The sequence below is a fragment of the Oryzias melastigma genome, linkage group LG24 (assembly GCF_002922805.2).
Source record: "Oryzias melastigma strain HK-1 linkage group LG24, ASM292280v2, whole genome shotgun sequence".
In the NCBI taxonomy this organism is placed as follows: Eukaryota; Metazoa; Chordata; class Actinopteri; order Beloniformes; family Adrianichthyidae; genus Oryzias; species Oryzias melastigma.
In genome coordinates this window covers 10,335,695-10,351,812 of record NC_050535.1, presented here as the reverse complement: position 1 = coordinate 10,351,812, position 16,118 = coordinate 10,335,695, and the positions used below count along the sequence as shown (strand labels likewise).

General features: G+C 40.9%; 1 protein-coding gene across 2 annotated transcripts in view; it reads right to left on the bottom strand.

Moving 5' to 3' along the window:
• mdga2a (MAM domain containing glycosylphosphatidylinositol anchor 2a) overlaps nt 1–16,118 on the bottom strand; it is a 215,292-nt gene that overhangs the window by 69,879 nt on the left and 129,295 nt on the right. For both annotated transcript variants that reach the window (XM_024290986.2, XM_024290983.2), the window contains 2 exons: nt 11,937–12,028; nt 10,985–11,222 (listed from right to left, as the gene is read on the bottom strand). In XM_024290986.2, coding sequence (XP_024146754.1) covers nt 10,985–11,222; nt 11,937–12,028 — 330 coding nt within the window. The remainder of the gene's footprint in view (nt 1–10,984; nt 11,223–11,936; nt 12,029–16,118) is intronic.

Sequence of the window (16,118 nt, the reverse complement as noted above, 5' to 3'; positions counted from 1 at the left end):
TAAAGGTCAAATGTCAAATATCAGGAAACACACAGAAGTGGATCTGGAAAGCACATAGAAGACTCTGCTTTATCCTGTCAATGATGCTTACATCAAAATTACCAAACAAATGAAGAGAAACACTAAACACTATTTCCTTTTTTATTTATTCATTAACCCTTTAACATCAGATATTTATCAGGAGATATTGAAATAACACAGGCTCTTTGACTCTATGACCATTTACGCAATGAATCAGATGATTCGGACAATTTTTGGATTAAACCCCCAGGCTACTGTTAGAAGATATACGGTGTATGACCACACTACCCAGAATGCCCTGATGGACAAAGATGTCTATTATTGGTTAGTTGACGGGACGTTTTTCTAACAAGCTATGTTGTTCTTCTTGTTCTCTTTTACCTGCAATTTGCAGTTTGAGTTCCTCACAACAGATAAGTCAAACCTTATTGAAAATAACTCAACATTTTTCAGTTCCAACATATCAAACACAAAACTATATGTCGAAGCACAGTACATATTACTCCACCAGAATCCTGACTACAGTACCCATAATGCTCCAACAATCCAAGTGATGTGGGTTAGTAGTTCACCACCTGTATTAAAACGTTCAGACAGATAGATCAGTTAGAGACAAAACTCACATGACACTCTTGATTTTGGATAAAATTAAAGGACATTAAGAGTGCCTTATGGTTTTAAGTTTTCATGCAGTTTGGTTGATTCTAGGTCAGTAGAAAACTGAAATGAAAATCCAACCTAACCAAGTCCATTAGAGTTTATTAGTGTGATAGTGTGACCTTTAGCTGGTTTAGAGTCATCATCAGTGTGGAGTTGTGTTGGCTGATAAGACTAAATACTTGGCAGTAGCTCCTCCCACACGCGAAGTGAGAGTCTAGTTTGTGAACACATTTTGGACAAACATTGAGCATCGATAGACCTACATTGAAAAGGAAGCGGCGGATGCAAATTTGATGCATAAATCACGTCCATTGTTCAATCTATTTCCACTCTATTTAAATGCTGAGTTGTTTTGGACAAGTTACTTTTTACCTGTTTAGTTGTTCTAATTAAAGACGAAGAAGTCATTTATATTTGTAAAAGGTTTTTTTTTTCTATTGTCAAACATTTTGATTTTCCATTTAATTGAAAATATTGTCCTAATTATGTTTTTATGTTTATCAAGTAATTAAAAAAGGGAAATTAACAAAAAACAGTTCAGAGATCAAAAGATTTAAAGGTTCATGTCACAACCACCGCAATTACGGAAAATATTGATATTGATATCTGCGATATTGACCGGTATCGGATGGTTATTGGATCGATACCCAAATGTTCAGTATCTCCCAGTCCTAACGTTCACCGTGAAAAGATGAGTTCAAAAGTGTTGCACTTATATGTGATTTTTTTCTTCTCTGTCATGCATTTTTTGGCTGCTGCGACTTACATTCGAAATGGGTTGCATCATCCCAAAATCCCTAAGCCCGTCATCGACATGTCCCTTAAAGTCCCCCTATGACATTTTTTTAATGCTCCCTGTCGTGTTTTTATTATGATTATGAAGTTTTTAACCAAAATCCCACAACCTAAATGTCTTAAAAAGATATTTTCATGTTGATCTGAAGCCTCTGTTTCCAAAGTCTCCTCTAAGGGGGCGTGGCTTTTGGAGCTGAGCTGAGTAGCCCCGCCCATGATACTCGGAATACTTGGAAATGCAAAAACAAAATGATTTCTTATTACATTTGTTCTCTTTCATAAGAAAAATGCCACACAGACATGTTAAAAACTCAAAAAACATGATTTTCATCGGAGGGGGACTTTAACGTGTGAAGCGCCGACAAACGTTTGACGCGCTTCCTCTTGTTGCTGTGACCAGGTGTCAGCTGTTGGCCCATTTCCTTCAAGCTGCTGTGGTTGTCTCCATCTGAGAGAGGTGCGCTCGTCCAGCTGTCATCATTACACCCGTCCGCCGGCCTTATTAGCCGCTCACCATCCTCGCCTTGCTGGCATCGGTTGCACAGATAGCGGTTATCAGCTGTCACTGTCTGTCACCTCGCAGAGACGGAGAAGCACACGGCGTGCACACTTTTCCTCACTCCCCGCCAATCTCCCCTCCGAAGCGACCACCCTGCCTCTGCTGTGAATGCGAGTCGCACTCAAGTCTCTGGCTGATGAGGATGTGAGCTTTCCATCTGGGCCTCTGGGTGGCAGCATGCTGTTAGGCAGCCTCACCAGCTCTGCTGTGTGTCGCTTGCCCACAAATAAGGCTCGTCTGTGACTGTGTGAACTTTGAAAACCCCGATGGAGGCAGGTCCTCGTCGTCTGCTCAGCGGGAACGGTTCTCCGCGTCTAGAGGCTGCGAGCTGGAGCCTTCAGCGGGGAAACATCTGCTAATGAGCATCTTCTTACAGCCAGAGAGTTGTGCGCACGGGCGTCTTTGAGAGTCAACATTTCCACTGCTGCCTCCTCTCTCTGACATCACTCCCCGTCGCCATGGCAACTCCTCGGGCACTTGCAGGCCCGGAACGTGTGAGAGCGCGCCTTTCAGATGACTGGAAGCTAACGAGATGGTCAGAGAGCAGCAGGACTCTCTGTTCCAGTGAGGCCACGCCTCAGGGGACGGGGGCTCTCCGGAGGGTTGCACGTTTGTCACACAGCATGTGTGTGCGCGCACGCACGCGCGTGTCCGGCAAATGGGGACGCTGCATCTGCACTCAGAATAGATGAAGTGTAAGCAACATCCACAGCTGTGTTAAAATTGGCTCAGTGCTGACAGCAGCTACACACTTGTCTGTGTTAGAGTGTGAGTGTGAGTCCTCTCCACCTGAGTTTGTGTACCTCGTCTTATGCTCTTGATACCCGGATGAATGTGTGCGGCTCAGATTGCACAACAGCCGGCTCCCCTCTCCTGGGCTGCAGCCTGATTTGTTGCTGCTGCAACATCCAAGGCTTTGGCGTTGTGTGACGCCTCCTCGACTGGAGCTGCTCCCCCTATGGCGTCCAGTACCCAACATCCAGCTGCAGTGATTTCCCATATGGGTTTGTCTGTAAAGTGCGACAGCAGGGGGAGCAGCTGAGTCCGTGGGCAGAAATCTTTGGGTTGCCTTGGCTTATTAACATGATTTATGAAGCCAGGCTGCAGTGGCGCCGCTGCACCTCCACCAACGCTGTCAACCTTGAATCAGCACAGGTGTTGGGGTGGTGTGCACGCCTCCAGAACGCCGTCAACCACTCCCGTGTTAGGGACGTCTCGGGACAGCCGCCCAGCTGTTGTGCGCCTGATGTTAAAGCCACTTCTGGCTCACCACAAACCTCGGAGACGCTCATCACTTCACTTTACACCCTAAGCTGTTTTATTTTTAAATGCAAAGGTTAGGAGACGCATTCGACTCTAGCCGAAGAATATGGTTCGTGCAATAGGAGCTTCTCAGGAGAAGGTCCTATTTAGTCCAAACAGAAGCCTGGTGGATTGAAGAGTGATCCACCTCCAGAACCATGAACGGGCATTAATGACACATTAACCCTTTAACTAGCATGAAGTGTTGCAAAAATGCGCAGTGACTTTTCTCTGTCAGAATTAGAGGCCGAAAAAGTCAAACTCGAAACAGTGAAATAATTACGCTAGTTTGTAGAGTTTTATCTGCTACTTCAATCATCTTTTCCTCTTTTTTTAAAGCTTTCCCAGTTATATTTTGATCACAATTATGCCACCCCCCCCAAAAAAAACACCATAAAAAACATTATAAAAACTATAATTTTGTAGAAAATACTGTAACTTCTGCAGTGCAACAGGAGTTCCTTAAAAATTCCCTTCTAAGTTGATGTTGGGACTTTTGGCATGGAGTAAGTCCGTTCTCATTTCCCATGATCCTTTTGTTTTCACGTCGTCCGGCTAGCTTACATCTCCTCCAAACCCTAACCTAACATTACCAATGCTGCAAAAATGGCGAACAATATCTGAGCCATTTATCGGCAAGCGTATGCATCAGAATTCACGCAGCCCCTTGAGGCTTTTTCAAACTGGATTTTTTTCATCTGCTCCTGATTCACAATAGTTTGACAAAAAAAATACCCAGAATTATAGATTGAAGCCTAATTTTCTTAATATATGTCCTCCATCATATGAAATATGCAGCAAGAACATATTGACACAATTAAAAATATATAATTTACATTGGAGTGTTACTTTAAATGGTTAAAATTCCTGGAATAATTTAGCAAAACTTAATTAGTTACTGTACTTTTCCTTAAGTTACAACCTTGTATGTCTTCCGATTCTTTTCATTTGGAAGGAACTTTCTTCTCCACTGTCGCCCATTGTTTGCTTAGAGAGAAATCTGTCAGTCAGACTTCAATAACTGCATTCACAGTAATTCTAGAACTTGTTTGTAGCTTGCTAATTATTAGCCACGTGAATATATCCACAACACCTTGAAACAAAAGTTACTGTGAGTATGCTAACTCCTGAACTTGTTAGTAACATGTAAAAACACACACTTTGACACCGCTGTAAGTTAGCCATGCTAGCATATTAACAATACCTGTAACTCCCAATATTCACTGTAACATGTAAAAAAGCAGACTGATATCACTTAAACAAACATTACTGTGACTACGCTAACAACTAAACTTGTTAATAACATGTAAAAACACACACTTAAACACCGCTACACGTTAGCGGTGCTAGCGTATTAACAATACCCGTAACTCCCAACTTTGTTTGCAACACGTAAAAAAACACCATTCTGTCACCACTAAAACAAACGTTACTGTGACTACGCTAACTCTCAACTTTGTCAATAACGCGTAAAAAAACCCGACACCGCTAAACGTAAGCAGCATTAGCCTTTTCACAATACAATGTAACCTTGTTTACAACACGTATAAAAACAGACTGATATAGCTAAAACAAACGTTGCTGTGACCATTCTAAATCCTAAACTTGTTCATAATATGTAAACACACACTTCGACACAGCTACACGTTAGCCACATTAGCCTTTTCACAATACAATGCAACCTTGTTTGCGACACGTAAAAAAATCATACTGACTTTTTGACAGAGCACCAAGTACCTCTTAAAAACGCTTCAACATCAGTAAACAAAACATTAATTAATTTGGCACTCCACGTTATAAATTGTTTTTAATAGTGTGGAAAATGCTGTGTATTTATAGAAGTCTATATGTTTATATTTTGTGTGTTTCGTTTTACTTTCTTTACTTGTTGACACGAAAAAATATTTGGAATTTACATTTTTTTTTATTTTTTATAATATTTTTTTATCAATACTATTTTGACTGTACTTTAGCTTGTTAGTATGTTTGTGTTTTTATTAAGCTTCCTTTTAGTCTGAAGGATTTCTCCGTTAGCTATGAACTCCAACTGCGGCTGGCTTCAATAAAAACACTAATAATCTGAAAAGTTATATCATTTCCTCGAGATATTCATCTTGAGAAGTAAAGTAATAAATTTCTGATTACACAACCCAGTTGGGAACTTTCTAGTTATTACTTTGACTTTTATTGAAGGAGCATCAGCAGCGATGGAAAGAACTTTGGAACCATTTATGTATCTCAGATGGAGAAATTATTTAAAGATTACCAAAGCAAAAATTATTAATTGTCTTTATTAATGTAGATCTACAGAAAAGTGGCGTGAATCGTGCTTCAGTGCAATTTTCCCCTGGAGGTCAGTCAGGATGGAGAACAGGTTTCTCCTCTTCAAGGTCACGGAAAAGAGCGCCCAGCGCTGCTGGTCACGCTGTCCATTAAAAGTCACACATGGTCCAGTCACCGGGTTGACGGCAGCTCGCGGCGGATGAGCGTCAAAGTAACGGCCGGCGGGGCCGCCGTCCGCTTCAGATCTCCTTCAGAGCAGAAGTGCGTTTTATCAAAGACGCTCGTCTTTCAATCATTAGAGCGGCTAATTGATTGGCTCCAGTAATGAAGTGGAGCCGCAGAAAACACCAGGAAGAGCCAAGTATTGATGTTTTGAGCCGGAGGCGGCCGGAAGCCTTCACGGAGGAAGTCGCTACATCTGAAACCAGAACAGACTTATCTCGCCTCAGACGTTTACAGGATTAATATGATTCACGCTGCACTCCTAAACCCATTATGATAAGTGCAAGAAGAGGCAAGCGGCTTATCGGCAAAGAGTGCACTAAAAGCTGACAAATATTCAGCTGTTGTGACTCCAAATTTACACTTTATGGGTAACAATTAGCTCCAACTGTCCAGATTTGATCCACTCAGTGAACATTGATGCAGCTTCTCTTTCTGTTACGTTTTTTTGGTTCTGATTATCTCCTCCATGGTCCTGTGACATCTGCAAGCTTCGTCAAAAAGGGGAAGCGCTGTGACGACATGGAGGTCCCTGAGGTTGCTATAAGCTCCGGTTTGGAAACCAGTGTTCAGCTCTGCATCCTCCCATGTTTACCAGCCGCCTCTCCGGCACCGGGCCCAACCAGACCTGCCTGGTAATCTGCTCTAATCTCCTTCATTAAGACCTTTAATTGCGGTTTGAGCTTTCCCCCTTCAGGACAGCAGGCGAGAAAAACAAAAACTGTGCGGATTTGGTCCATGAGAGGCTACAAGCTTAGAGAACCAGGTGCTGTGGAGCCTTATTTAGAGATTTTCTGCACAAGGAGGGACAATCCACCCCCTGTCAAGCTTTACATGATTTCTTTTTTTAAAACTTTTTTTAAATAAATCCAACAGTTGACAACAAAAACTGCGATGGCAGTGAAGAAAACACAACTTAAAAAGACATAAACGATCATAATGATAATTGACAAAACTAAACACATATTGAAAACATAATATTACATCTTACGAAACAAAAAAAACAAAATGTAAAAATAAAAACATTTCGGAAAATAGAAGTAATTTCCAGAAATCAAAATAAAATATAAAAAACTGTAGGTATTAGGGGACATAGCCGATTGGATAATGACATCTAAGTTTAGAAGAAGAGAGAAAGCAGAAGGATTTTTGACGCTGTGTTTACACCAAACGTGATTTATGTGGTAGAAACGTACAAAAATATTGTCTATTGGAAGATATTTCAGTGCCAAATATTATTGGTTTTGGTTGAAAAGGTAAACAAATATTTTTATCCAATCAGTGATGTCCCATACAACCTAACATTACAGTTTTTGAACATTTCATTTTGATTTCTGGGAATGAATTTTTATTTTTATTTCACTTTAGTATTTTTTTTTTAATAATGTTTTGATTTCTGGAATTTGGTTTCAATTTCTGATTTTTTTTTAACTTATCGTTATTTATTTAGTATATAAGTATATAGTAATTTGCACCTCAGGGCCACTCTAAAAGAGTGTAGCAGGCTTATCGGACCCAAATTAGCACAGCTAGCATCCGGTGGGATGGTTAGCATAGCGTCATAGAAACATTGACTCAAACTGACTCACAATAAGAGCTAACCGAGGACATCTGGTTCCAACGAAAAAAAAAACATTGCACCTGAACAGACTTTGTTGGAACCGGAAGTAAGTCACTCAGTCCAGTTCTCACATACAGTGAATGATTTAGACATGTTGTTTCCTAATTGGATAATTAATCTTAATAAACAAGTTTGATCATTTTTTACAAGAATACATTCTGGGAAAAAGATGAAAAAGAAGGATACTGAAAAGACTCCATAGTCTGAGTGCACTAAAGGTTTTATTAAAACCAGCGAATGGGAACAAACATCTAAGTTTACGTCCACGACTACAGACAGCATTCATCCTCTCCATTCACTTTCTGCCACTAAAGCTGTACTTTCAGCAGCGGTTGCCGAGTTCACACGCCGATAAACTCAGGAAATCATTTGTTCCATGAGCCGTTGGGATGTTTAGCTGCTCCTTTAAGAAAAAAGGGGGCGGGGGATTGAATTGATTATTTATCAGTCTTTTATTTATTTATTTACTGCAGTGCGTGAGAGGAGCTGGAATGCCAAAAAAAAAAAATCTTTTTGAGAAACTCTTAAAATACATTTTGCAATCTGTCAATTTTTTTGCTGCAATTTGAACATCTGAACACCTTTTTTGGGGGAGTTTGGATGTACGCCTTTGAATGCTACAGAACGCGAGCTCAGAGTTCTGAACGGGCTCCTGGATCATCAGCAGCTGCAGCACGCTCCACAGCTGATCCGCGACATCAATCTGACTGACAGGAGCTGCTGCAGCAAATGCTTGCTTCGCATCCACGCCAAAGCGCCGGCAAAGTTCCCCCGTGTTGCAAAGGTGCGAGCAGAAGAAGCCAGCTCCGATCAAACCTTTCACTGCTTTCAGCTAGACTGCAGCATGTTGTTTTGATCCTCCTCGTTAATACTTTTTTTTTTTTTTGGATGTTGAAAGATCCGCGCTGAAGCGCTGGCAAGCCTCTCCAGAAGGAGAGACTCCTTAAAAGATAATGATGAAACAATCTTGGCTGATCACTGTTTCAGAGCGGAGGAATTATCAAACAGTAATTACACGTCCGGGTTTGCCTCACTGCTTTCATGTTGTTGCAGTGAGTGGCAGCAGGTCTGAGGAATAAAAAATAAAGCACACAAGAACAACAGTCGGAGTGTGTCTGTGTGAGGAGGAAGCGCGCTGCAACCGCCCCACTATACAAACCACAAGTCACTTATCAGTTTCAAGCAGGCACCAGTCGACTGAAAGCAGCTGCAGATACGGAGAACGCCTGCAGAACTTTGGGAATCCTTCATTCTGGAACACAAGGATCAGTTGGGATCATAGAGCTCCAGGCAGGGAAAAGAAGCTCAACCTCCGAATATAAACCAAGAAAACAACCTGTCTTCAGACATGTTCTTTCTACAAACTTATTTGTTGTTATCTCCTGTTTTGTGTTCATCTACAGTCTCATGCTACGTTCACACCGGGCTTGGAAAAGTTCAAGTGACCACTTTCAACAAAAGTCCGTGTGTCAGAATTCCCACCGTAACCCCAAACTACTAAAGAACTATATAGTGTGGGGATATTCAGAGCCCTGGATCTTAAAAGCAATTCGGACACCATGCTCACTACTTTTCTTCCTTTTTTACAAACGCTACAGGATATGATGTCACCGGTTTCACAAAGTGAAAATCGAATCAATACGAACATTTCACGATGTTTATTTATGACTCCACTTATGATAAAAACGTGGACGGTTTGTTTAAAAATTACATTTAATCACGTTTTTTTTTTTGCAAAAATTGTTCAACTGCAATGCATTGTGGTCTATATTCGCTAATATAGTGAGCATCAACGCACACTAGTTTTTGCAAAGAGTTCTGGGAAATTTCTAGGGCACTCGATTTTGGAATTGTAGACTTGAACAGCACTAGAAAATGAGTAGGGAAGGAATTCAGGCACATTTTATGTCAACGCATGTGTAAATGAATACATTTTGGGCTTCCGTGTTCAAAACTCAAGCATTGCTAGCTAATTCTTTAAGTTTATTTTCAGGCGCTACATACATAACGCACAGCGATTATGCATGCGTTAAGAGATAAACCAGTTGACCAATGAGGGACTCTTTGGTAATGATGTCTGGGTGGCGCCTGTTTCAAAACCTGGAAGTTCCAACCGTTTAAATATTGTTTGGAAGGAAAAATTAATAATTAAGTTTTGTGACCGGGTGGATTTGTGACACTAAAGAAAAAGCCTGGAGTGAAATTCGTGAGATTTGCATCACTTTAACATTTTGATTTAAGTACTAGAATCGGGTAGAAACAGTCCAGTGTGAACACCATATGTTAAGAGTGTGTTCAAAAAACGCTTGTTCAGCACGTTATTGACCGTGCCATCATCCTGGTGTTTACATTACATTCACATTGGGTTCAGAAACGCTTGAGCAACAACTTCCAATTAAAAGACTTTGCATTTTAGGCTTCCACATATAAAACTTTTACATTTACACATCAGTTTTTATGCTTTTTAAGTTTGTTTTTGACCTCTACGTGAATAAATCCGTAGTATCAGATATTCTGAAACTGGCTACAAAACCCACGTTCAGCTCGTTCTTGAACGCACCACACATGCCCGGTGCATACGTAGCTTAAGAATCTCATCAAACCAAAAAAAGGAGATTGATGCTTAAATCCCAGAACACAATGCTTGACAACACTTCTGTATGTCTTTTTTTAAGCTCCATGCTCGTCCTTTCATGACAAAAAAAGATATTTCTGTCGAGCTTTTCCTTCAGGTCAGCACCAGAAGCCATGACTGGAACTACTGAGATGAAGGTGAAGGCGGCGAGGCGGTCGGATGTGACGTGTGAGTGCTGGTTACATTGTGGGCAGATGTTAGTTGGAGGAGAGGTGGAGGCGGCTAGTTTGATGGAGCGATGGTGGACTGAAGCTTAAAACTCAAATTACACAAAAAAAGTTTGGTTTGGGGTTTATGTTTGCCCCCTTAGACTTTATGTAAAGGTCAAGTAGGCCTGTGCTAGTTGAAATCCTCAAAATCCCCCTTTTTTTTAAGTACAGCCTTTTTCGCACCATGATTGCACTCAAAAGCCTTATTTTTTACCAAAAAAAAAACAACAAAAACACCTCATAATCTGTAGTGCCTTATATTATATTTATGACATAAGTTAAAACATATTATGTTGTGCTTATAGTGCAGAAAATGCACAAAAGTAACATTATTAAATTATAAAAATCCATAGAATACTATTCATTTAAGTTTATATCCGCACCATACTGTATTTTAGGTATCCATTGACCATGTAAAATGATGCAAAACTTAACTCTGTTCTGCTGAAAACACATTAAAACTTTCCCTCTTAGCAATTAAATCTATGGTAGAATAATGGAATAGAAAATTTGACTTGTATTGCTGAACAGACGTAGCCCAGATGCTTTTTTGCACATTTTCTCAACTGAGCTGCAGTTCATTTCCCAACGTTCGAGTGACGTAGCAGTAATGCAGCTGTGATGCGGGGTGGGGGTGGGGTTAATGGTTGTATGACGTAGGGGGTTGTGAGGCTCACCTGTTGTGGAGGAGATGTTGACGTCAATGCTAAAATCGGGAATGCCGCCCCCCTTCAGCGCCGCCACGCACGTGTACGTGCCAAAGTCTGTGAACTTGAGGTCAATGATGTCCAGGTTGGTGGTTCCAGGAGAGATATCGGGGTCCGTCTGGGTGATGACCATTCGCTCGGAGCTCCGCAGGGCGCGGCCGTTCTTCAACCAGCTGAACGTCAGCTCCTCGGGTGGCGTCGCCTCCACCTGGAACACACAGCTCGTTCTTTATCTGATTGTATGGAGTTACATTTGTGACAAATCTTATAAGGAAAACAGTTTGTAATTTGTGTTGCAGTCCACTGCTCTTTCATTTGCAAATCCTATTCTGTTTTAGCCCAAAATGATATCAATACATGTGGGATGGATCTTAACGTCATGATAATGTTACATTAATTTGGCATTTATTGAGTGAACACATCAAATGCAAATTCATTTTCGTTCTTTTGTTTTTATTTATTTATGGTCTGTAACTATGTTTTTCTTTGCTGTATTAGCCCTCATGTTACATTTTCCTAAACTCGTGAATCTGGTCAAAATAAATGAAGTTGTAAACAAAAAAAAGGGAACACAAATAATTATTGTAAAAAAAGTAGCATTCGGTGCACATGCAGAACTAGAAAATATTAGGGTGACTAGTCTATCACTTGAAACATACAGCCAATAGTAAAAAAAAAAAAAAAGACTTCAGAGGCTCCGCCCACCTTTGAAAAATGAGTGGAATTTGCAGGCGATGTAAGTTTGAATGATAAAGATAAAAGCAGTGAAGCTCAAAACAGCAAATTTTGCTGAAAAGAAAAAAAAATGATGTTTTCAAAGGGTTGCATTAACTCTTTCCAATTTCTTCCATTTGATTAAAATATAGAAAGATTTGGCACAAATGTATCTGTGTCTGCTGCAGGCGGCGTCATGTGGTCGTACCTGACACGATATCTTGACCTCACGACCAATCTGGATGTTGTCGTCGTTGTGGTACGGATCCGGAGTGATCCAAAACCGACCTCTGTTCAGAGCTGAGGAGGAAAACCCAAGCCTATTAAAAACAAAATCTATTCTAAATGTCACAGATGTGGGAAAAATCCTCAGTCGGATGTGTTCGGAGGTTTACCTAAATAACTAAATCATTTTCTAAATACGTTTTTCTTTTTTTATGTTTTGACTCCAATCAGAGTTTATACTTCAGCTTTGGTTCTTTATCTCTATCTGATTGTACTTATCTGCACATTTACTGTAGATTTGCATTCCAAGCAGCAAATCTGAGCAGGATGACACAAATGCTTTTCAAATTATGTCATTTTAGAGGATGATGGGTAAAATAAAATAAAAATAAACCCCTACATTAACAGTAAATCATACAAGTCTTCAAAAGAATAAAGCAAACTTTGATGAAGATTGAACATTTGTGGTAAGTAGAGCAGTGCAAATGATGAAAATGATTTTTAAATTATTTTTTTTACACAGAGATTCCCTGCCTTAAAAAAAAGAAAAAAAAAAGAGATGATTTCATTATGATGCATGCTGTACGGCTCCAACAAACACATCTGAGTTCAATTCATCTCTGCAGCAGAAAGAGCTGACGGAAATCTTTTCATCCGGCAATTCCCCGCTGACACCGACACATTCGGTTCGGTGAAGGGAGAGCGAAAAACAAAAACCCCGCGTGTCAGATTTAAACACAGGGAATTGAATGAGCAAAAGGCTGTGCGATGCCTGCCAAGCTGCACGCGGGGAGGTGACGCGCGCCTTTGACACCATCTCCCTGCTTACGTTTGAAGAAAAATCCTATTTTTAACGCCAGACATCAAAAATTTCCAGGCCTGTCCCAAACACCTATGTGTATTCACAAATGACTCTGTCTCCCATAAGCCCTTGCACTTGGCGTTGGGGTTATATCGTAACATCTGCGGTTAAATTGCATCTGGCAGTAACAATTGTTACGTTAGGAAGCGTCGCATGAAAGCAGCTTTTACAGATGCAAACTGCAATCTATTATTAATGATTCCTTCTTTTTATTGTTGCACCAACACGAATATGAAAACATGATAAATAAAAGTGTTTAAGGAAAAGTTTATGAACACCCAAAAGACCTTGTTGAAGAAAAACCTATTCTTTTATTTATTTATTTTTTTCAAAATTGAAAATTAAAGCAACAAGTGGCAATCTATGACCTTCAAGTGCTATCTGCCCCTGCCCTCACCAGCTGGGCAACTGTAACTAAAATTCAAAATAAAAGGTTTTCTGTTGATGCATCTCCATAGCAACTATTTTATTTTTTGGTTGCCTCTGGGTGATAAACACATCTATGTAATTTTTAAAACAATCTGCAAATGTAAATTTTCCGATTTCCTTGGTAACAGAGGGTTTTTGTTAAACACGTCCACATTTATAGTCTACACATTCTCACTCCCAAGTTGTCTAAAATTGACTGTTGGTTAAGGACCTCTCCGCGTCAAAAATTAGCGTTTTGGGTTTCCCCAACTCGTTGTTTTTTGACGTTCTAGCTGTTTCGATTAAATCAGGAGTCTCCAACCTCTAGACCGCAAATCCGAACCAGCCCAGTACCGGGATGCACCAATAATCCAACCAGTACTCTTATCCTAACTTGGCACCGTTTTGTGTCTGGGCTTGGGTAGAGGTACTGGACATATCCTGGGGTCCAGTCCACGACTGGTACCACATACAGTACTGTGTCCATTGCCAGGTTAGGGTTAGGGTACCAGTACCAGGTTTCAGGTACTGATACTGGACATGCCCTGGGGACCGGTCCCTGTCTGGTATCGCATCCTGTACCACGTCCAGTGCCAAGTTAGGGTTCCGGCACCATGTTTGGGTACCGGTACTGGACATGTCCCGGGGACCAGTCCACCTCTAATACTGCATTCAGCACAGCATCCGGTACCACGTCCAGTGTCAGATTAGGGATAGGGTACCAGTACTGGATTTGGGACTAGTACTGGAGGCGTCTTGAGGACCAGTCCGTGTCCGGTACCGCATCTTGAGGGTTGCGGATCCTTTATTTTACAAACCGCCAGCACGTCATAAAACAACGTGTTGAGGACCCCCAAAATGTCAAAAAGTGACGTAGTGGGGTCTTCAACCAAACATCAATATGTGTTGTCCCAGTACGTCATTCTATTTTTTACAGCTTGTACCAACAATTTATGTATAACATTTTTGCAATATTGTGTTTAAAAATGTGCAGGAAAACGGCACTTTTGTGAGGTCAACATGCTAACACCATTCAAAAACTACAAACTTTATTTCCAGTGTATTTTTTAAGGGATGTCATGAAAATGGAATGTGCCATTGTTGCGCCTGTATAAGTGTATTGTGAAGAATTAGTAAAGATCAGTTAGTCATACTGATGACGTATTAGTGATGCTGTGTACCCTTAACCCACTCGTTATTCGTAAGGTGTACTATTACTGACCGAGCTACTGACAGAGTTGATGAGAGGCCAGAAAGACTTATTTCTCGGTGACAACCCAAGAGGAATTTGTGGCTACTTTGTATCATCTCAACCCACACAGACTTGCCAGCACCCTTCCGAACATCAGCGTGAGTCAGCGTGCTGTCACAGGTGTCAAAGCATAAACATTAGGATTAGGTGCTAACCTCTTTTACGTTCCTGCAGCTCAAGTGTCGTCGTCTCTCAGCTGAAGAGCTGCTGACACAATGAGGCCTGTAACGTTCATAAATCCCGCTCCGCTTCGCCGTGAGCGCCGGCTGCAAGCTCTCTGTTCACGAACATCCCTGCCACAGACGTAAGGATTTCTGTCTACCGAACATTTTCTGATCTCAGAACAACGGGGGAAGTGCTGGAAGTCGCAAAACAGCGTTAAACTCTCCGTCTGCGAATGTGAAATGGGTTTATCTGTTACCTGAAAGGCATCAGCTCACAGAACTCCAAAAATCTCATGAAAAACCTGATGTCTGTTTAACTAACTACTAATCTAAAAAGGTGAAACATGAAACTCAGAAACAAATCTGTTCAGTTTTAAACTTCTTAAAGTAACCCTGATCATCTTTTGATTTATTGTAAAAACGTTCCTAGTGGTCTTTTAATTATTATTATGCTACTTTTAGCCCTAATTTTATTTAAAATGTGTTGTTTTGTTGGACATAGTTTCTATAGAGTGGTGGGAGTTCTTTCAAATTTTGCTTCAGAGATGAGGGCAGAGCATTTATTTATTTTATTTTTTATTAACTCTAGAGAGAATTTAGATCTACCAATTATTCTATGAAGAATGTTTTTGGATTGGGAGAGTGCCTGGTCCAGATGCCTCCTGGACGCCTCCCTGGTGAGCTATTCCGGGTATGTCCTACTGGGCGGAAGACCCAGGACACACTGGAGAGACTAAGTCTCTCTTTGCTGGCCTGGGAACACCTCGGGGTCCCCCCAGAGGAGCTGGAGGAAGTGGCCAGGAAGAGGGAAGTCTGGGCATCTGTGCTTAGACTGCTGCCCCTTAGACCCGGTCTCGGATGAGCGGAAGAAGATGGATGGATGGATGGATGAGATGGAAGTGCCTAAAGAAAACCCCACGACAGGTGGAGCTCTGTGGATTTGGTAGATTTGGTCAGATTACCCAATGAATAAAAAAACCTGAACATGACCTATTTTTTATGTGATGGACCGGTGAACTGTCCAAGGGGTGTACTCCACCTTCGCCCTTCAGTAACTGGGATAAACTTCAGGGATTTTGTGACCCCATCAGGAATGAAGCAGGTTTGGCAAATGGATTATGGATGGTTGGATTGGTAGACTGAGAGAAGGATGATTGGTTTTAGGAATTGGTGAATTGATAGGTGGATTTATAAATGGATATGTGGTTGTTTGGTTGGATGGATTGAGTGCTGGATGGATCTATTGATTTATGGATGGGTAGGTGGATGGATGTATTAAGGGATAGATCTATTTATGGGAGGATGGATGAGAATGAATGGATAAAAGGATTTACTGTATGTATGGATAGGTGGATTGATGAATCGATATAAGGATTAACAAATATAGATGAGGTTATAAATGGATGATGGATGTATTTATGGGTGGATGGACAGAAGAAATAATGTATTGATGGATGGATGAATAAATGTATGGATAAA